Source organism: Varanus komodoensis, unplaced genomic scaffold, assembly GCF_004798865.1.
Source record: "Varanus komodoensis strain SLA01 unplaced genomic scaffold, ASM479886v1 scaffold30, whole genome shotgun sequence".
NCBI classification, from domain to species: domain Eukaryota; kingdom Metazoa; phylum Chordata; class Lepidosauria; order Squamata; family Varanidae; genus Varanus; species Varanus komodoensis.
This window is the reverse complement of record NW_025335762.1, coordinates 3,347,012-3,367,991: the sequence shown is the minus strand read 5'-3', so window position 1 is coordinate 3,367,991 and position 20,980 is coordinate 3,347,012. Positions and strand designations below refer to the sequence as shown.

At 42.0% G+C, this 20,980-nt stretch overlaps 1 protein-coding gene across 2 annotated transcripts; it reads right to left on the bottom strand.

The window, feature by feature from the left end:
- Window positions 1-447: 447 nt before the first annotated feature.
- Window positions 448-18,874, bottom strand: CHMP7 (charged multivesicular body protein 7). Of its 2 annotated transcripts, XM_044437548.1 has the most exons (10): window positions 18,527-18,873; window positions 15,268-15,442; window positions 8,168-8,353; window positions 6,561-6,694; window positions 6,192-6,240; window positions 5,498-5,617; window positions 5,047-5,145; window positions 4,781-4,841; window positions 3,399-3,578; window positions 448-2,206 (listed from the first exon to the last, which is right to left on the bottom strand). In XM_044437548.1, the coding sequence occupies exons 1-10, from the start codon at window positions 18,814-18,816 to the stop codon at window positions 2,142-2,144; spliced, it is 1,359 nt and encodes a 452-aa protein (XP_044293483.1). In that variant the 5' UTR covers window positions 18,817-18,873; the 3' UTR covers window positions 448-2,141. The 2 variants fall into 2 exon arrangements, with proteins under 2 accessions (XP_044293483.1, XP_044293484.1); XM_044437549.1 differs by lacking the exon at window positions 5,498-5,617 and having other exon boundaries at window positions 18,527-18,874.
- Window positions 18,875-20,980: the final 2,106 nt, after the last annotated feature.

The following is a 20,980-nucleotide window of genomic DNA, read 5'->3' as shown; positions in this document are numbered from 1 at the left end:
AAATGAAAGCACACTTTGTGAAATTAGCATTTGCACCTAAATTTAGAATGACTATATTCTGTGGCAAAGCGTGATGGCTGGCTGAATAGCACAAACAAGTCCAAACAAAAGGAGAGCTACTTTTTCCAAATGATTAGAATGCATTGTTCACCTGACAATTATTATGAAATGGAGCCCTCTGGTGCTAGTAGCGGGGACTGAACTTGCAAACTTGCCATTGCCGTGTCTGAGCAGGGCAGGAGGCTGGCGGCAATTCTAGTTAGAGGTAAGGGCATGCACAGTGCCCTCAAAGACATGACATGCTCTGGGCGCAGAATCAGTATATCAGATGCTCCAAGGCAGTGCTCTGTCCAGGCACTGCCCCTGATTTCCGAAAGAAAAACAAAACTAAAGGGGAAATATGCAAAGGTTACTTGTGTTATAGACAATGATAAGAGGACTAAAGGCTTGAGTGTTTTCTCCCCTTTATTACATCATTGGGGTTTTTTTTTTTTGAAAAAGCCAACAGTGATTACTTTTCCTCCCTCTCTCATCTGTTTTCTAAACAAACAAAGTACAAGGCCATTAAAATTATTTAACACAATTCCATCATCTGCTTTAACTACAAGGCTATGTGATGTGTTGAACTGAGAGAGGGGGATAGGGAAGAGAAAGAAAAGGAGAGAGAAAATGAACAAAGACACAGTACAGTTGCCTTGTGGGAACCAGCACAGTATCTATTCTGACATAGCACACTGAAGATGCACAGTTAGCTGTTTGCCCACTTCTGATTCAGGCAAATGTCTTTTGCAAATGTCATAAACACCATTATGCCTTCAAGCATATATTGTTCAGACTCAGCTTTGAGTCTACAGCCAGCTTCAACTTATCACAGCTTCTCCCTATATCCAGCTCCCACCCTCTGGGTACTATGTGGAGAGCCATGCAGGACATCAACGCTCAAGCAAAGTGCCAGTCTCTTCTCCACCAGTTATTTGGACTGCACAGAAAGCAAGTGCCATCAAGAAAGAACACAAGCTCACACTCTTGTGCGCATACATGGTTTATAAAAGGTGACCTGCAAAAGGGATGAACAATTGCACTCTCTCCAGAGAGATGAAAGCCTTCCCCGTAGGTTAACTGGCTTGTTACCCACTAACTTGTTATCCTGTTTTCTGTCAGGTTACACTGATGTGTTGCCTGGATTGGTAGAAAACAGTAATGATCCAAGAAAGATGCCAGAAGTGCAGAGATAGCAATTCAGAGTTCAGTGATTTTAAACATCTTCCAGCAGCTGTGACTAAAGAGTCTTTTTGACAATATAAAGTCACCACCTATGTGGTTCTGGTTTAAAAGCACACCTTAAACCTTCTGAAAATATTGAAGGAAGTGTTCCACCAAAGCAAAAAACAACACTGCCTGTCCTACCTGCAAGCAGACGGCAAGCCCTTATTAAGACTTGGTCACCTTCAAGTATTAACAAAAGCCTAGCCACTTTCATTTTAAAATCCTTTGCAGGTCCCATTGAGGCTATACTAGCACTGAGGAAAGGGGGATAAATTTTATTTTGTGCTGGCAGGTGCTGGCCCCTTGTGCGAACAGCAACCAAAAATCTCCTACAATAAAACTGTCACACATCTATGTCGTCCACAACCGTGCAAACACAAATAAAGAAGAGAACAACCATCAACGTAAGTGTATGTCTGCTGCCAACAGCTGGATACCAGAGCAGTATCTTTTGTTGTGTGCACCAGATGTTTTGCACAACAACTGGATGCCTGGGAAAATGTGATCCTATTGCATTTTTGGTTCTCCTCAAAGGCTGTAACTACTAAGTTCAGTCCGGTTAAGTTGCGGGAAGGCCCTTGAGGTGTGGCCTGGCAAATTAAAATCCCAGCAGAAGAGTCAACTTGTCAGAGACGGGCAGCCAGGCCTGGCAACACAGGTCAACCAGAGACACTGTAGTTTGGCACTGAAATAACAATGGAAACAGCAGCTGGGGTCTATCTGAAAGAGGATGGATTGTCGTGGCAGTACATCCTGTTTCTTACAAAAGTGCTGTCTAGCAAGAAGGGTCCGTAGCCCACATTCCACAAGTTACTTTTGGAGTTATGATCACTGAAGTTAAGACATCTTCATTGTAGGAGGATGGTATTGAGTCATTAGAGGGGCAGTTCAAGAGCTCGCTTGGGGTCAGAGGCGTTCAGGTCAGTCTCTTGTGCCAATTCTGAAAGTGCAGTAACAGTACAGAAAGAAATGGCATGAATAGAAGAGGTCTGCAATCATAACAGGAACTTAAATATTCTATTAATAGTAGTTGCTGTATTTCAAAAGCCAAAGCTCTTCCCAACAATACAAACGACAGACAGTAAAAGACAATAAAAATATCATAAAAACAGAAAAAACATTTAAACAGTTTAAAACAAGCAACTACAAAAACTGAGACTGTAACATGCCTCGAAAAGGTAAACCCCTTAAGCCCCTGAATATCTGAGTTAGTTTTTAAAGATCATAAAGGGCCATCTCAACCTGGTGCCAAAAAGATGACAAATTTGGCACCAGCTGGGCCACAGTGGGGGGGCTGTTTCATAGATGAGGGGAGCATCATGGAGAAAGCCCTCCCCCTTGTTGCCACCCTGTGGGCACTTGGAGAAAGACCCCAGAATTTGAGCAGAGTGTCTGAATAGACTGTGGTTGAGAGAGGTGCTCCAAGAGGTACTGAGGTCCCAAACCATTAGGCTTTTTAGATTAGAACTTATGTGAAAGCTTCTGTGCATTCCTTGCTAACAACGTTATCTTCAAAATGTAGATTTTAAATTCCTTGGGACAGGAACCTGTCCTTTTACTATGCCACTTGTAAAGTATTAATTGCATTTATATTGCTGTGTAAATATGCAAGTATTAACATGCACATCCCCTGCCAAACAGCTGCCTTTCCTTAGTGGGACTTAGAATTAGCAGGAAAATCTTTCCATAGGTGTCTTTCTAGTAGACCAGGAAAGTTTAAGTCCCCGCAAGAGGCAAGATCTACTGCCTGCCGTGTATTTTAACATCCACACTTAGTTTTCAATCCTAAGAAGGGTCATTGGAAGAACAGCCTATGTTATGCTTAGAAGGATGTGATGACCCTGCAACACAAGGAAATGGAGAAATTTGGGGTGGTATTGTAGCGACAGCTGGACAAAAAAGACATGGAGCCAAATAAAATGCAGGTGCCTTCCATCATTAGAAGCACCAGAGAGATCTTCCCAGCTGGGAGCCCAGGCAAATATGCCACCAGCCCAAAAGAAGAGCACAGGATCCACTTGGGAAGAACGACAGCACTTTAAGCAGCAGGGTAGCACTATAAGTAGCCAGGTAACAGAATCCTCTTGCATGCCGTTTCCCCCCCCCCAGGAAACAGTCTTAGAATAACATACCTCCCTCTGAAAGGGTAAGTTTCTCCAACTCTGCTTCCAGCTCTGCATCTGAAACGTTTGGAAGTACCACAGAGGTAGGAAATAATGGCTTCTGTGGGATGGAAGGCAGGTCCAGAAGGTCTTTTGAAGAGTCCAAGAGGAGACGGTCCAGTTCCTTTTCCAGTTCCTCAGTATCAGCTTCTATGATCAGAGATCAAATTAATTTCTTTCAGACATGCAGCTCAATCCTAGGTACATTTACTCACAGTTAGGACTCATAGTTAAATAGGGCTTCCAACCAAGCAGCTTCCAGTAGAACTGCAAGATGAGCTCAAGAGGAAGAGAACTTGAGGCCAGCCCAAGCCATTCTGCTGTCTCAAGAGAAGGGAAATATGATACCTCTTCCCATGACAAGTGTAGAGGCGGCGTATATCAGTAGCTGAACCTGACTTTAGCTGGCATGAAAATCTTCCAGGGTGCCTGGGGCTGCACAGTACTCACGGCCCTGTCCTCTAGCAAGCCATCACAGCGCCTTCCCTCCTGCCTGCAGCACCTGCTGCCTGAGGCTGCCGCCACCCAAATGGCACACCGACCCCTGATGAAGTCATGCCCCAGGATGCATCCACAACCTTCTCAAGTCCCTTAAGATGTGGAGGAGTTAGGGGCAGACTCTCTTATTCTTTTGAACTCTGCCTGGTTCTTCCAACCAATGCAAATGTAACCCACGACTACCAACAAACTTATGTTGGTTTTCTATGGCAAATATAAATTGCTTTTATAAAAGAAGACCTGCCTTTTCAATGTAAGCCTTTCAGGGAAAGCATTCCCACCCATTTTATTACCCAAATATGAGTGGGTGGAAGCTTTGATTTTTAAACAATGCCCCACGTAAACAGACTACTTGCTTAGAAACAATGATGAGCAGTTCACAGAGCAAGCTCAGAAAATAAAAACACTGGCTAAGACACTTCACACAAAACACAATACCACTTAAACCAATGGTAGTGATACTTGCTGCACTGATGCACAAACCATGAAAAACTTGGTTTGTTACTATTTTTCTTTAACTAGCCATGGCCATATTTTTAATTTCACTGAAGATTTCTTTGATAATTCTTGTTCAAATCTTGTGCAGGTGTTTGCAAAAAATATTGAAACAGTGATATAGTAGTCAGATATCACTAGGGAATAAAGGGTGGGCAAAACAAGGTCAGAGGTGGATATGTAAAAATAATCAGCCAGTTTCATTCCTAACAATCAAGTCTTCCAGTAGATACCAATCAAGGCATTACAACTATGGGGCCCAATTCACACAGGCAAAAACTGAAGCAGCAGGCTCCACAATCCCCGGATTTGGATTGTCTAATGGAGACAATCTTGGAACTTAACTAGTTTTGACTCACCTGAACCATTAATTCCTGCTCCTGCTAAGGTTTGGGCTATTTCATCCTGGGTGTCACAAAGCTGGGAAAGACACAAGTTAAATAATAATTACATTTTTATCCTACCTTCCTTCAAATAAGTTCAAGTACCTTCCATATATCTACTTTAATCTCAACAAGGTAGCTCAGGCTACGAGACTGAAATCAGACCACAATCTTCCAGTCCAAAGCAACTGCCACGTGAATCCAGTTCATGCTCCCCTCTCTTTGCCTGTGTGGTAAAGTACCTCTTGAATCTGATCCACCAAACTCTCCGCCTTTTCCACAGTGACGTCTTTCATAGACAGCTTCAGGGCACCCACTCCAGCCTGATAGGCATTAAATACCTCATGGAAGGAAAGAAAGTGGACCGTCATTTCAAGAGCCCCTTCATCAGCCTGTTGCAGTACTTCTGCCATAGCTGGCCTGCTGCAAGAATGGCAAAGCATGCAGAAATACCAGGCAGAATCCATGAATCACAGGGTGCACCATGCCCTGTAGCAGGCGCACGTGCAATGCCCAGCCATAGAGAGGCCAAGGACGATACATGCACCTCATCAGACAGACAGATTAGAAATAAACATAGAGATATGAGCTGCCCAGAACAAGCCCAAGGTCACCAGTCACCCAGCGAGGCAGGGGAAAGGAAGTGGGAGCAAGAGGAGAGAGCTGACTTAAACACGGCAAAAAGCGGGATACCATCTGATCTGTTTGAGAGGCGTATATCCGATCCAGAATGCCTTGTACAACATCCAGCTTGGAGTGAAGTTCTGCGATCCGTCTTTCTGTCCTTCGCTTGGATTTCAAACACCTAAGCGCCTAAGAACATATCAGCACTGTTTTGATGAAAAAGCAAAGAGGAAGCCTGAACGACACCCTATCTTACACAATAACTTCAGTGCAGAAAAACAGACACAGAGGGTGGTTTTCGCTTCCTCTCAATGTGTAAACTAGTGGTCTAAAGCACAGTATACAGACATCATGGAACGCAAAACCCCAAATGTGATAATGGCCACTTGTAGGACGGTCTTTCTGCTGGAACCGAAGAAAAAATCATTGCACATCTTCTTGCTCTCCTCCTATAACATTTCAGTGCTATAGATTAGGATGTACAGCCTTTAAGAAGTAGAAGAAAAGATCATGATGTGGCAACTCACTGTGCACAGGGGAAAAAAGTACTATCCTGGTGTATTTCACTTGCTCACTATGGAGGACTCACTTGTCTTGTAGTCCCCCTTAGCACCACCATTAAATGGTAGTGATGACCACTTATGTCACTATATTCTACAGGTAAACTGGTAAGTACTATTAGCTGAGGGAAGAAGATATTGAATGCAAGAAAATGCAGCTTTTCTTGAGAAGAAGTTGAACCTTGAGGGAGGGCAGTACTTACCACCTGCTTTTTCCCAGCTTTACACGCACTCCGAGCTTCTTCTTTATATCTACAAAAGCGAAGTGTCAGCAGCTCAGTTACTTAGACTGGGGGCAAGTGACAATCCCTCAGTCATTCTTCCCACATTTTTGGCCTGTTCTCAGCACTGCTCCTGAGCGCTTCTCCCATGCTTCTTTCTATCCAGTGATCAAACCACTTCCCAGTAATGTCTCACCGACTAGCAACAGCAACACGCCCTACCGCACTTTTGTCCTACTGGCGTTAAGGAGCAGAGTTATCCCTTGCCTCAAGGAATACAGCTTAGCAATGCCTTACTTGTAGCAGAATTGGCAGTTTTTGCAGTGATAAAGGACACACACCCCGAATTACCTCTCTGCTTCTTGGGCCAAGGATTCCACTTTCTGTGACAGCAACTGTTCACTTTGCATTAGTTGATAAACCCCAATGTCCACATCATTCACTGGAGATACTTTGGCATGCAGACCACGAGCAAATTTCATTATCTGCAAAAGAATGTTGTCACTGGATTTAAGCCGTATGGTTCAACTGTCTCTTATTTGCCAGGAACAAAATATATTTTTCTGATACCTGTCCATGGTAAACCAGTGTCCTTATTTTTGTCTGGGCTTGTGTCAGGTTTCGACCTATTTTGCCCTCACCTTTAGAAATTAAATATCTTGTGTTCTGGGGATGAGCCGTCTTGTGTTTTTAAAGCAGCCTTCCCTAACCTGGTATCCTACAGAAGTTTTGTATGCTATTCTCACCTGCCCTCAGCACTGTTCATGTTGACTGTGGCTGATGGGAGCTGTAGTTCAAAATATTGGAAGAGTTCCATGTTGGGGAAAGTTGCTCTAATGTACATGCATGAACATGAAGGAGACACATTGCACCCAAAGTGCTCTTTCATATACCAATCACATTCATTTTGAATCCAGTGCTAAGAAATTGTAGCACAACTGGCAGAGGGAGGTTAGCATCTCTTTAACCAAAAGAACAAACACTTCTTGGTTTCTGAAACAGTATGGGAAAGCTATTATAGAGTAACTGGATACAGGAAAATGGAGTAGGTGGAGCCGAAAAGCATCACAGTATAGGGAAGTGGCGATTCTTGGGATGAAAATAAAAGGTGTTACAATTATGTCCCTATTTCCACCTGTGAAATGCTGGAAAGCGAAAGTATTCATACTTCAAGTTGTTTTGCTTTGGGAGCTCTCATCTCTTGTGTTAAGCTATTCTTCATACAACTTTAATGTATCGGCCATCCTTAATACACTGCAGGTGCCATAACCCAGAACACACCAACATATCACTAAAGACAAAGAAGGAAGGGCAAGGAAGGACTTGCCCAGAAGTTTGTGCTGCAGTCTATCCAGAGAGATGGCAAACTGACAACCAACAGCAAGATCTTGTTTTCCACAACTTAAGAACTTCTTCATTTCTCCCCCAGCCTTCCTTGTATCAGCTATCTTGTTAGTACAAGATGGATAGAATTTGCACCTCCAGACAATACCTACTATAGCAGAAGGAAGAAACATGCTGCCTGGGGCACAATTTTGAACCTAGAAGGTTTTTTTATTAATCTCAGCTGCATTTGTTCATTCAGGAAAACACAGTGCGCTTCTTCAAGAATTGGGTTTTGTGCTGCAATTCTTAGCCAAATAAATTTGAATTCCCATATATCCAGACTTTTATGTAGTTGTAAAACAAAGAGACAGAACATGCCTTATTTCCGGCCCAACGTTCCTTGTTTCCACTGTTATTTATGAAATGACAAGTGCATATGAAAGCAACTATCTACTTTTATTATTTGAAGTCTCCAACTTAAATGCTCTAGATCTTCCTTGCTACCTTAGATTTGGATTTTCATGTTAGAAGGGAGTTTTAAGTTAGAAGCGTAAGCCTGTTGTTGAATTACTGCAGGCCAAATTCCAAGTAGGGTTGAGAAGACTTCCCCAAAAGACAGTTTAGCTTTGTACCTTATTGCCATTCTGTTCCAGGACTGTTACCCTCTTTTCCTTCTGCAGCTGGAGCAGCACCAGACAGAATGTTCTTTCATCTGGACAGACACTGTTGCACAGGGAGCGCAGCTCTGATAGGCCAACAACAGGGTGTGAAGAAAGTGTGGAATTCTGGTACAGATTATACACTTCTTCTGCCTTCTCCTAAACAAACAAACAAACAATAGCATAGAACTCTACTTCCTGTCTGTACAGTGTTGCCAAACAAACCAATCCCCAATATATTAACACGGCTCAGTTAGGGAAAGCCACAACTACAGCTTACATTTTCATCATCTAAAATTGTCCTATCATCCACCGTATGACCTGAAACAGAGGACTGTCTTGATCAGCAGTTTTTACTATACAGCTGAAGGGCTGAATAAGTGCACAGCAGGCAGTCTAGCAATTATTTATTTATTTATTTATTTATTTATTTATTTTCGATTTATATCCTGCCTTTTTCCTACAAAGGGCTCAAGGCAGCTTACATCATTCTCCTCCTCCATTTTATCCCCACAACAACAACCCTGTGAGGTAGGTTGGGCTGAGAGTCTGTGACTGGCCCAAAGTCACCCAGTTGGCTCCATGGCTGAGTGGGGACTAGAACCCAGATCGTCTGAGTCCCAGTCCCATACTCTTAACCACTACAACACACTCACCTACTTCTGGCACCCAAACCACAGAAAAGAATGTTAAAAGAATAGAACAAGTATTTGTATGGGATCTGGAAGCTCCAGGCTACAAAAAAAAAAAGGCAGCTGTTGTGTTGAATGGATATGCTTTTTCCAACTCAAAGCACCATCTCTCTATTAAATGTAGCACTCAGTGCTTTGAAGCTCACATTATTTCCACATGATGTATATATTTCATCAGTTACAGCAGAGACGATACAGGAAGGAAGAACACTGTCCTGTTCCATGTGGTTCCTTCTCCTTCTGAATTGTTTTCATTCAAGCAGGTCATTAAAAAATGAGTGTCTGAGTTTGTTCAGGTTCCTCTTTCTTACCCACCCCTTTCTTCTCTCTCTTTCTCTGTGTGTGTGTGTGTGTGTGTGCGCGCGCATGTGCGCGCACGTGTACATGTGTGTGTGTGGGAGCAAGACCTGTCTTGTCTGTTATTGATTTCATGTACAGAGTCTTGCTCTGGAATACCTTTCAGCTGAAAAGCAAAATAAAAAGCTTTAAATGGAGCTTCTGGTGGGCTCTCCAGGCAAAAAAGTTGAGCTTCTCTGCCCCAGTTCAGTGAATGCCACAACATCCAAAGCCCAGGCATGGCAGGAGAAGCACAAAGGGCAATCAAAACAAACACCACTCTCCACGCCATGCCCACAAACTTGGATCCCATCCGATCCCCCCACATGGAGCCAGAAGCAAGAATGGGTCACCAGCCTATACATTTCATTCACAGTAAAGGAAGCTGGAGGAGGTTGGGCACCAAAGGTGGCAACCCCTCCTTGCCTCTTCCTCCAAAAGAACAGCTCTGATCCTCTCCTGGTTCATCCTCGAGGCCAGAGCCATGAGCAATAAAGAGCACACAACCCAGGCCCCAACATTAGCAAACGTGGCAACCTGGAAAAAGAAAGAGTAGGTGAATTTAAACAAAAGCCCTTCAGGAAGGTATGGATGCCATGAGGCAAGAAATGGAGAAGCTGAAAGCTATGGCAGACAAGGCCACCACACAAGTGGGACCAAAAAAAATATGTGTGCATCAGATATAGGTTCATAATAGGGTCTTGGATGCAAATATGCAATGCTGCCAAGGGGATCTGGCAATTTAGCAAAACAAAGTTGTTGATCTGGAAGGACATTGCAAACAAGGCAATCTGAGTTCAACAGGCATGTGGGGGCAAGTAACATGATAGACTTTGTAACAGCTTTACTGAAAAACATTTTAGCATCAGATGAAGTCTGTGTAATGCTGCCCAAATAGTTCAAAGCCCATGATGTCCCCATACACCATAATATTCAAATAGATAAGCGATCCACCTCTACCAAGAGCAAAACAAAGGGACCTCTAATTTGGGGCAATGTATAACGCAATACTCTGCACTCTTTTTTATATGTCACAGCAATGCAGTCCACCCCTTTGAAGATACTGAACTTGTGGAAGGATTAAGACATAACACCACAGAATAATATAGCATCTCGTGCAACAGCATCATATACTAAGTCCTGAATCTCCTGGAAACAAAATTTTAGATGCAGACTTTTACACTTACACCAGCCTTTTCCAACTTGCTCAACATAAGTGCTGGGGTAGACCAGAACAGGATCAGTCCAGAATACTCTGGAATGCTGGCCCAACTAAAATAAGACTTACCATAGACATCTTTGACAGTAAGAAGCAATTCATGAAGACTATGCAAACTAAACAACCCAGTAAAACTTACTTGCATGCCAATGGCGGGAGGGGGTGGGTTCAAATCACAGAAAGAGGCTATGCACAGAGAAAGTTGATGCTCTAGTTTACTTGCGGAAGTTACAGAGAGTGAAAAGAACTATGGGTATAGAACACCAGCAGAAGAACTGTCAAGCTTGGAGCTTAATGTTTATACCTTATAGCACCTCACTCCATATTCAGCACACTTTCGGAAGTAGGAGGAAAACCTCAAGCTTAACTTTTATACTTAAGCTTTTAACAGTATTTAAAATACCCTCTACACAAGCAATAACTGACTGCCAGAAAAGGCAGTGGACAGTGACAACTACATCCACACCAGCCTTTCCGGAAAGTTAGATAGAGTGGCTAGCATTGGAAACTGGCTACTCACAGGGAAGGAGAGGAGGAAGGGGTTTATAAGACAGTAGTGGGCAAAGTAAGAGACTGTGTTCTTTAATCATCCTTGCTTTCCACTTCTTTTTATTTTCCCTTCTTCTTCCCCTCATGTTAAAATCAATCCCTCTTTATACCATAGGGTTCTAGAATATCATACCAAGCAGAAAAAGAAAAAAGAAGCAATAATTGATGGGACCGAGGATCCCCAGGGTCAGTTACAGAAAGACAAAGGAACTGTTAAATCGCTTCTCATGCACATTTCCACTCTGTGGAAATAACGCATCCCTGAACAAGGAGTCAGTAGATTCTTGCAGCACATTCAAATGCTGGGTCTTCTTGGAAGCCCAAAAGAAGTATTTGCTTGACTTAACCTGAAAGAGGAATTAATAAAAAGCCCAGAAGCTGGCAGAACACCTGAGACAGATGGCCACGCCATGGCTCAAGGACAGAATAGTTCCAGTACTATTAGCAAGAAAAACTGAAACAAAATGCCTGCCAGGTCATATGTACAATGCCAGTATTCCCCTTATTGTCAAGCCAGACACATAACCTTCTTATAAGTGTAGCTGTCAACATCCTAACAGCTCGCGTTGTTCATGACTCGGTGAGTGCCTCTCTAATGTCATACATCCAGATCAAGTAGCTTTGTACCAGTAAGATAAAGGGCAGACCAGAGGCATCTGTGGTTCAACATTACAGCAGCTGCAGTGCTCCTCTTATTGCTGAGAGGGCCTCTGATTGTGTCAGGCACAGATTAAGCATCTCCCCCAATTCATAGATGGGCTCTGTGTAATATATACACATCCAGATCCCTGACAAGTAACCTCTGACAAAAACCTACTCCACTGCACTCTGGTGTACATCAGGGATGCCCACAGTTTTCAGTGCTCTTCAGCACAGCATCTGAGCCACTGTCGTGTGCCACTGAACAAACAGGCAACTTTCAGTATCAGAAGCATCATGCCTACATATACTACCTGCTCAGGTACATGAACAGAAAGATGCAGTTGCAGTCGTATCTTACTTGGGGCAACATGGACATTTGGTCTAATGCCTTTCTTACATTCTTAATGACTGCAGACCAGTAATATAAAATTTCACTCTTTGTAGATGGTGCTCTGCTCTTCTTTCAGATCCACTAACATTTATCCAAAAGCTAATGTCCCTGATTGGCTGTTTCAATTAGCTCCCAGGCTACAAAATTAAGTGGCTATGGTCAGAAATGTGTAATTCATTAAAAACCTCTAGAAAGTCAGTAATAAGCTATTCATAACCAAAAATGATTTAAATAAGTAAGCAAGCAATATTAATTTTAAGGTTAACTCCAAGGTCTGGAACTTGAACGGTTCTTCAGGTGTGAAGAAAAATGGAGGTGTTCAAATATTAAAACCAAAACAAAAAAGTAACAAGCCTGTTTATTTCCACTTTCTTTCATTCCTTATTACAGTAGGTCAGTCATCTCTCCAAGATACAATTATGCTTGAGGGTCACAGGGTGAAAAGAAAAACTAGTTATTTCTGAAATGAAAGTGTGCCTGATGAAAACATTAGTGTTTGAAATGTAAACATTTCCTCTTTTAGACCAGACTTGCTTAGCAGTGTTATTTTGGATAATCCTACCTTTTCCTGAGGAGCTGCTGTTGCCGATTTCACCATTTCCTCAAACATATTATAGCACATGTTTACGGAAGTGAATTGGCCTACAGCTATTTTCCCACTCTCTAAAGATCTCTAGTGAAAACATGATCTAAATCTGAAAGATATATACGTTGCTTTTGTTGGGACACTGCAGCCCACATGGGTGAGAAAGTCAAACATTTTCAAAAATGGTTTTTGAATATTTAAGTTTGATAATGCTATATTTTCTACAAAACTTTATTTGCAAAGTGTTTGCTTTTCCAGGGATACAGGGATCTGTCCTACATGTTTACTTCAACAAAATGTTCAGTTAATCAGAATTGACTAACTGGCTTATTTTATTATTTATTTATTTATTAAAACATTTCTATGCCGCCCCTTGCCGAAGCCTTGGGGTGGCTCACAGCACAAATAAAATACAATAAACTACAAAAATAACAATATAAAATTAACAATATAAAATAAATAACAATATAAAAGAAGTCACTTATAGCAACTATGCTGAAATGATATTTGAACGACTGAGTATTTTACTAAAGCTGCACTTGCATGGGACAAGTTGTACAAGAGGAAGCATAAATGTGTGCTTAGAACAAAACAGAAGATACAATAAAGTTAGGTATGTAAATAACTTGATAACAAACCAACATATCTGATCTGTTAAGGCCAACTTAATTTTTTTCTCATGTTGAGAGGCACAAAACACAACAGCACAGTTCAAGTTAGTAAATTTCCCATTTTGCATGGGATTCTTGCATGCTGCTACATAGGTGGATCTCTATATCAGAGAGATAACTAGCATTGTCAGTTTTAACATGCTAAATTATATTGTTATTTACTTTATATTGTTAATTTTATATTGTTATTTTTGTAGTTTATTGTATTTTATGCTGTGAGCCGCCCCGAGGCTTCGGCAAGGGGCGGCATAGAAATGTTTTAATAAATAAATAAATAAATAAATGCCTGCTCAGTGATGGCACGATTTACGACTGTCATGCATGTCCCAAAGAGTTCACATTAGGATCCAGCAAGAAGCACACAGCCCACCCTGCAGGATGTCATCCTGTCTGACTGCTGTACTGCTTCGCGTACAAAAGAAATGATCCAGACGATGATCCCTGCTGGATCAAGGTGCACATGCATGTTTCACAAAGAGGCATTCACATACTCAGAAAAAAGATCCCAAGAAAGGACTATATAATCTTTTGTTGATCTTATGTGTCCAGCTACAAAGCCTGGGATCCCCTTTTTGGCACAACAGTTGGCTGCAAGTTTCATTTTAAGTTTGGCAGCAACCAGAATCAGTCTACACCCCACAAAATTACAGCTGCAGTAAAGGCAAGCTCATAATTATTGCCTGTAAACATGTCCTCTTCCTCATGGCTCCTTTTTAAAGAACTACCACATGACAAAAAACTAATATGGTATTACATATTCACATATCATACATATTGACTGAAGCTATGAGAGTCAGTGTGGTGTAATGATTAAGAGCACGGGACTGTGACTCAGGCGATCTGGGTTCTAGTCCCTGCTCAGCCATGGAGCCAATGGAGTGACTTTGGGCCAGTCACACTCTCAGCCCTACCTACCTCATGGGGTTGTTGTGGGGATAAGATTGAGTGCAGCAGGAAAATAATGTAAACCGCTTTGAGCCTTTGGACAAAAAAAGTGGGACATAAATCTAATAAATAAATGAATTACAAGAGGCTCCTTATAAAAAGAACAGAATAAGTTTTATATTTAGTGTCTTAAGCATAATTAATAGAAGATACAAGCTTTGTGTCAAACTATTAATAATATAATGCCATTAAGATTAACAAGACCAGGTACAAGGCTGAGCTTCTACACATTCTAAAGTAAGTGTCTTTACAAGGCCAAAATGGCATTTTATCCTATATATTAATAGCACTCATTCTCCAAACATCGATTCTTACATTAGCCAAAAGGGAGGTATCAGCAAGCAGGGGAGAATTTCAAGGTCTGCAAAAGTAACCAAAACAAAATTAAAAAATCGCCCTAAGTGAGAGGTGGAAGGGGAAGAACTAAGAAATGGAGCATCTTGAAGTCAAGCATGATGACTGGCTGCCCCCCTGAAAAAGAGCACTCCACAATGCAACATTTTGTTGCAGGTCCCTCTGGTTAACACAATACAGCAACATTGTTTGACTGTAGCAGAAGGCTATGCAGAATTGTAACAGCAACAGTTTTAACTATTTAACATGATATTCTGACAATCCATTTCAAAACTGTGCACGTACAAATATAAATCAGTGATTTAAGGGGATACCTGAGAGGCTATTATGAGAATGTTTAGCAGCCCAGCTGGACTAACACAGTGAGATACCAACTTATATTGCAGATGTAAAACAGCCACATTGCTAGTGATCCCGAACAGACGTATGAATCAATATTTTAATATCAGTTGACCGAACATCTATCATGAACAGGAAGACAGAGGCTGAGTTTATGTGAAAGCCTTTCTGTGTGATCCTCTGAACACAGATCAAGAACAGTCACAGGTCTCTTCATGTCTTTTTCACATTTTTTAAATCATGGCCTAAGCAAAATATGCCATGGCACAAGGTAATATTTTTTATTATGGCATAAGCAAAATGGATCAAGGACACCCAAATTCTTCACAGAAAGTGACCTTCAACCTACCTGAAGCAACTCCACATAAATCAGAATTTCCTCCTCCTCTGGCACTTTGCTGTCACCTAACACACTAGACAAGGTCCACTTCAGTGGCTTCAGAATAAAGACTCCCACGCCCCAGGAGATCCAGCTGCTGTCTACACTGGCCATGAAGTCAGACTCCCTCTGCAACTTCCCACGTCTGATGAGGGAGAGAGAGAGGAGCAAATATAATGAAGTGCAGCAAAAGCAAAAGGGATACTTATCTAAATTCACACACACACAACCTTGTTTGCTTGCCATGCTGCATCTTTCTTCTTCTGTGGAGGAGTGAGAATGATAAATACAGAGAACACACTGTGCAGATTTATGCTTTTGGGGCTTGGGGAGTTATGTATATGTCTGAAATCTGTATGCAACTGAAGAGTTTCTCTTAAAGACCTTGAAGCTTTGTTTGGAAGAGAACACTATGGGCTACTGAGGAAGCAGGACTTGTTGTAGACCTCGGGCATTAAAACAGTGAGAGAAAATGCCAATGGTCATAACAAAAGCAGTGTGTCAGGCTTAGTAAGGGATGATTGTCAAAAAAGAAGCAGCTGTACATGTGCACACATAGGAAGCATAGTATGTGCCATACATATGTGCAATTCTCCCAACAGAATTACATTAAGTCCTTGTTTCTCCCTTCTAGGAATTCATTTCTAAAAATAGCACAATGTGGGAAAATAGCTTGACTCCACTTTGCTGACTCAGGCAAGTGTCATTCTCTCATTGAATTTATGGTGTCCATGAAAAGCCTGTATGCAGGTGCTCTGAAACATCAGTTATTAAAACATTTTAGACTTCCTAGTAAGTTCATTGTCAAGCTAATCCATGTTGATGCTGCATGCTTAAGATGTATTCTCTATTTTTTCTACTGTTCCTTATCTCTACTTCTCAATAAACTCTATGAACTAATTGAACTGGACCACCTGAAACAGCATGAATGAGCAACCCACGTAACTGCCGTTCTAAGGAGAGGAAGACTGAAGTGAACAAGCCGAGTCTGGATTGCTTGGTTTTAGTAGACTCAGCATTACTTTCCACCTCTCTGAAAATTCAACAGATTTATACAGCCCTAACTCAGAGTTATGGGATAATAAGGGCTGCTGGAACCACTAGTCAAGAATAATCAACAGAAAAAAGTTCATTCTTTCTGAGAGATAAATGTGAATATGTGCATGCTCCATGATAACATATCTATTGTTTCCTTGGCCTGGAGGTTAAGGTGAATATCTTAACTGACAATTTCTGCACTTTTTTATTCATGAATGGATTTGTTAGCACCTTCTCTTATATCAGACATGTGTATATATTTAAAATTTTATTAACCATCCTTTACCTACATGGGATTCCTGTGTGTTACACTTATTATAGACAACAAATAAAAATACAAATATAGTAACATTGAAAGAGAAAAGACATACAAATAATGCAACCAGTGAAGATTTTTTAAAGCATCAAATATTAAAATGCCCGAGCAAATAAGAACAAGCAAGTTTGGTCCCAATTGTATCTCATTTGGAGGGCAATTCCAAAGTCAGGGTACTGCTATAGAAAAGACCCTTTCTTGTAATCCTAGAAGTAATATTCTGAATGCAATATACATTAGGCCTAAATTTAGTATTAATTTCATTAATGGTCATTATAAGATATAAACAGAGGTCTGAATAGTTTAGAGCCAATTTATTCAAATGTGTACCCTAAAACCAGTCTTACTTCCTGGTGCAAAAGATTACTGTATACCTTTTCAGTTTCCCATATGTGAGGAACTCCTTTCCCAAGAACTCTATTCTCCCCCTCCTTATGTTGCCTTTAAGCAGTTCTTTAAAAAAAATCATCCAGAATTCATATTGATCTTATCACTGCTCCCCTATACATGTTCTCTATCAGATACTACTTTTTCCTATGTTCATTCAGTGGCTTTATTTTTTAACATGCTATTAACTACTTAGGGAGATCTTGCCCTAGAATGTGAGCTGGAAATAGAAAAACTAAATACATTAAGTCCTGGTCTCTTTTCTTGTGTTTACTTAATGTATTTTAGGGCACCTTAAAAATATACAAACTGAAGAATGATTGGGCCAGAGGGCCTTTGTGGACTCCACATATTCATCAGTTGCATGTAGAGTTATTCCCAGATACCACAGGAATGAAAGAGAACGATTTCACAGGGGTGGGATGTAACTGTGTGGTCAAAGGCCGTGTAACACAGAACAAGTAGTTCTGAATATGAGATCAAGAGAATTCAGTCTCAGCACAGTAACCATTCACAATATTGTCTGCAGTGGACTGAGCATGTTAGCCTGTTTCTGCAAAAATGAGAGCCTTGTTAAAGAAAGGACATTTTGCTAAAGCACCAAAACTCTGTCTTGTTGTTATGGAGACAAACAGATTGAGATTATCATTTGATCCATGGAGTTACTAACGTCATGTACCTCCAAAAGACAAAAGTCACACTTTAACAGATGTTAAAGTGCAGGTTAGAAAACTGTAAACAGAGAAGGGCCTTCTCTACGGTGGCATCCCGGTTAGAGAGGTTTACCTGGCACCAACACTTTATTATTTTCGGCACCAGGCCAAAACCTTTTTATTTTCCCAATATTTTAAGGCTCAATTGTTATTTTAATTGGGGTTTATAAAAGATGCGATGCTGTGCTCTACTTTATTTATTGAAAGACCGTCCTGAGACTCTTTGTAATAGGACAGGGCAGAAAAGCTTTAAATAAATAAATAATAGAAATGAACAAACAAAAATTAACTCCATATAAACACACAAACATAAACAAAAGTTGGTGAAAATTGAATTTTATCTGGCCAGGGCGGCTTATTTTATAATGTGAGTTTTAATCAAGATTATTTTATATGGATTTTAACTTGTTTTATCTATGTTGTAAGCCGCCCCGAGGCTTCGGCGAATGGGGCGGCATAAAAATGTTTTAATAAATAAATAAATAAATAAATAAAATGGAAGCAGGTCTCGCTCGCTCGCTCGCACAGACACACAAAGGCTCTGCCATGCCTCAAAAACCTGCCATGTCGCCCCCTCCTTCCTCCAGAAGCCTCACCAGCTGCCTGCGAACTCACCCCCCCGCCCCCGTGCTCAACAGTCCCGGAACGTGCGCTCTGCACGCGCCCAGAGGCACTCTTGCGCCAAAAGTGGGTCGCGGGGCTGAGACGCTTCAGCGGCCTCCCGCCCCCCCACTCGCAAAAATAGATCAAAGCGAATGAGCGCAGGCGGCGGTACCTGAGCAGCTCTCGCAGGACGGTGCCCAGCCCCAGGGGCACGCTGCCCCGCCGCTCGAAGGCCTGCTGGAGCTCGCGGAGACAGGTGCGGACCCCTCCCCGGCGGCGTCCCCACTTCAGCACCAGCTCGCTCCAGAAGCCCATCTTGCTGTCCCACTCGGTGGCATTGACTTCCCGGCTCTGCTTGAAGGCCGAGAAGAGGAAGGCCATGCGCTCCTCGTCCGTCTCCCACTCCGGGGGCAGGTCCCCTTCCGGGGCTGGCGCGACCCGCGCCTCCTCCGGCGAAGACATCCACGCGAGCCCCCGGCTTCAAGTGAGGCCTAGTCCCCTTAGCTTGTCCCTGGCCAGGCGTTTCCTCAGCGACAGAACCACGCATGCGCCTCCCCTCTATTCGGCATGCGCATAGAGCCAAGTCGGTTGGCAGGAGTCCAACCATAGCGATAGAAAAGTATAGATGGATAATCCGATTGAAGTTGCGCGGTCCCTTTGCTCTTCATTTTTATCTCTATAACAACCCTGGGAGGTAGGCTAAACAAAGGTTTAACCCCAAAGTCACCCGGTTTCCTCGTGGCTGACTGGAGAATAGCAACCAGATCTCCCGAGTCCCAGTCTAGTATTCTAACCATTATTCCACTACTAGCTCTCTCATAATCTTTCATTTTAGTTATTAAAACTGCCCTTAGTTATATCATTCATTCTTCCAGATCCCACTAATTTCATTTTGATAAACGTCCTGGTTCCTTGGATGCTATTTTTCTCTCTCTCATATAGCAACTAATTGAGAAATCCACGATTTTAGTAGTACCACCACCAGAAACAATAACAGCAAGCTCCATCCAGCCATATTTTGTTGCATGTGAGAACTGTAATTTTTGAAAGGCACAAAAACGTCACTGCATTCCAATATCCTCAAAAATCAGCGCGTGGTGTGATCTGAACTGTGGCAAAGAAAGAATGGCTTGCAACGACCTTGCAATGTAGATCATAACCAATATTTCGGGTTAAGAAGTGAAGCTGAGGCAGATTTGGGTCCAGCCACACATTCCCCATGCAAATAGATTGAGCACTGCTGCAACCCTGTTTTGAGTCTTGAGAGAGATTTGAATTGCCCTAATATGTGAGTTGCGAGCTTAAGTGGACTCCAGGGGATGGCGGAGGACAGGAAGGCCTGGAGGAATGTTGTCCATGGAGTCGCGATGGGTTGGACACGACTTTGTGGCTAACAACAACAAGTATGCGAGTCTATATGATTGCAGCTCTAGCAGGGAAAGGCTACTCGAGCGTTATGCAGATCCGTCCTCTTTCTTATGCCCCGTTTTAAAAATGTGATGGTCCCAGTCCTACAGTTTCAGGACAGTAGCGGCAGAAACAGCAAAGCGTATAGTGCGGTAAATGTGGTGGACTAGAAAGCCACTGCATAAGAGGCATAAAACTTTACCTTTGTAGTAAGATAAGCTTTTATGCATCTCATGTACACTCGTGCATCATTTATTGTGTGTAATCATATTTTTTAGCAGGCTGGCAGAAAGAATCATGGAGTGCAGCGGATAATGCCTATGGCATTACTATGCAAATCTCAAATGCATATAAGAAAAGCACTAGTTAAAAATGGCATTAATTGGTGATGACAGAAACCAGTAGCGAGAAGATAAAACATGAGATTTCATCCAGGCTTAGCAGGGCTTAGACTCTTGGATCCATTCAAATTAATGGAATAAGACTCCACACATAAGATTAAAGGGGTTATAGTCCATAAAAGAATAGTATGCACAATTAGACAACAAAGAAACAGTCCTATGATTTCTGGTATTCTTCAGCCAGCCAAGGATTTGTGGAACCCTTTTCTGCCTAAACATGCATAGGATCACACCCCTAGGGCACTCTAGACGGCCTCTGGAAAACCCTGAGTCCCAGCTGCAATGTTGGGAAGCTCTCTGAGGTCGGAACCAGGGTTCCAACTCTGGAGTGACTTCCCCCTGTCCTTGCGGCTGTCACAGTTCTTTCTGCAGGGAAAAATCTTTGCAGTGGGGTAAAACACGCAGATGGCCAGAACAGGGCATTTAATTTCCTGTTTGATTTCTTTGGAAAGCCAGGGAAGCTCTAAGCTGCCTTCCACTAGATCCTGATTTTGGACGGATATGGATGGAACTGCCCATTTCTATGATATCAAAAGCTCTTTGCTGTTTTTTTCCGCAAAAGTCTCACACAGCTATCCTCTGAAAATGAGGCTGGAGTTACTCATCACTAACTCACCCCGTCGGTTTCAGTTTTCAATTGTCTGATGAATCTGGCTGCTACAGCTACTTGTTTATGTGCAGTCCAACTTTTGTTGTGGTTTTATAATGGTTTCTTTCTTTACATTTTGTAAACTTGCATAACAAGTTCAAAGGTGTCCTATAAATATTTCAGGCGATAAATACACATGGCAAAGTGTAGATCCAACCAATTGCTTTCT

Bases quoted from the DNA above. Each gene is read 5' to 3' on its own strand.
- CHMP7 (XM_044437548.1), bottom strand. From the start codon at position 18,816: ATGTCTTCGCCGGAGGAGGCGCGGGTCGCGCCAGCCCCGGAAGGGGAC. The intron at 8,354-15,267 runs GTAGGTTGAAGG...TTGTTTGTTTAG, and splicing joins TTTATGTGGAGTTGCTTCAG to GAGAAGGCAGAAGAAGTGTA. The intron at 6,695-8,167 runs GTACAAAGCTAA...ATTCTTTTGCAG, and splicing joins TGGAACAGAATGGCAATAAG to ATAATGAAATTTGCTCGTGG.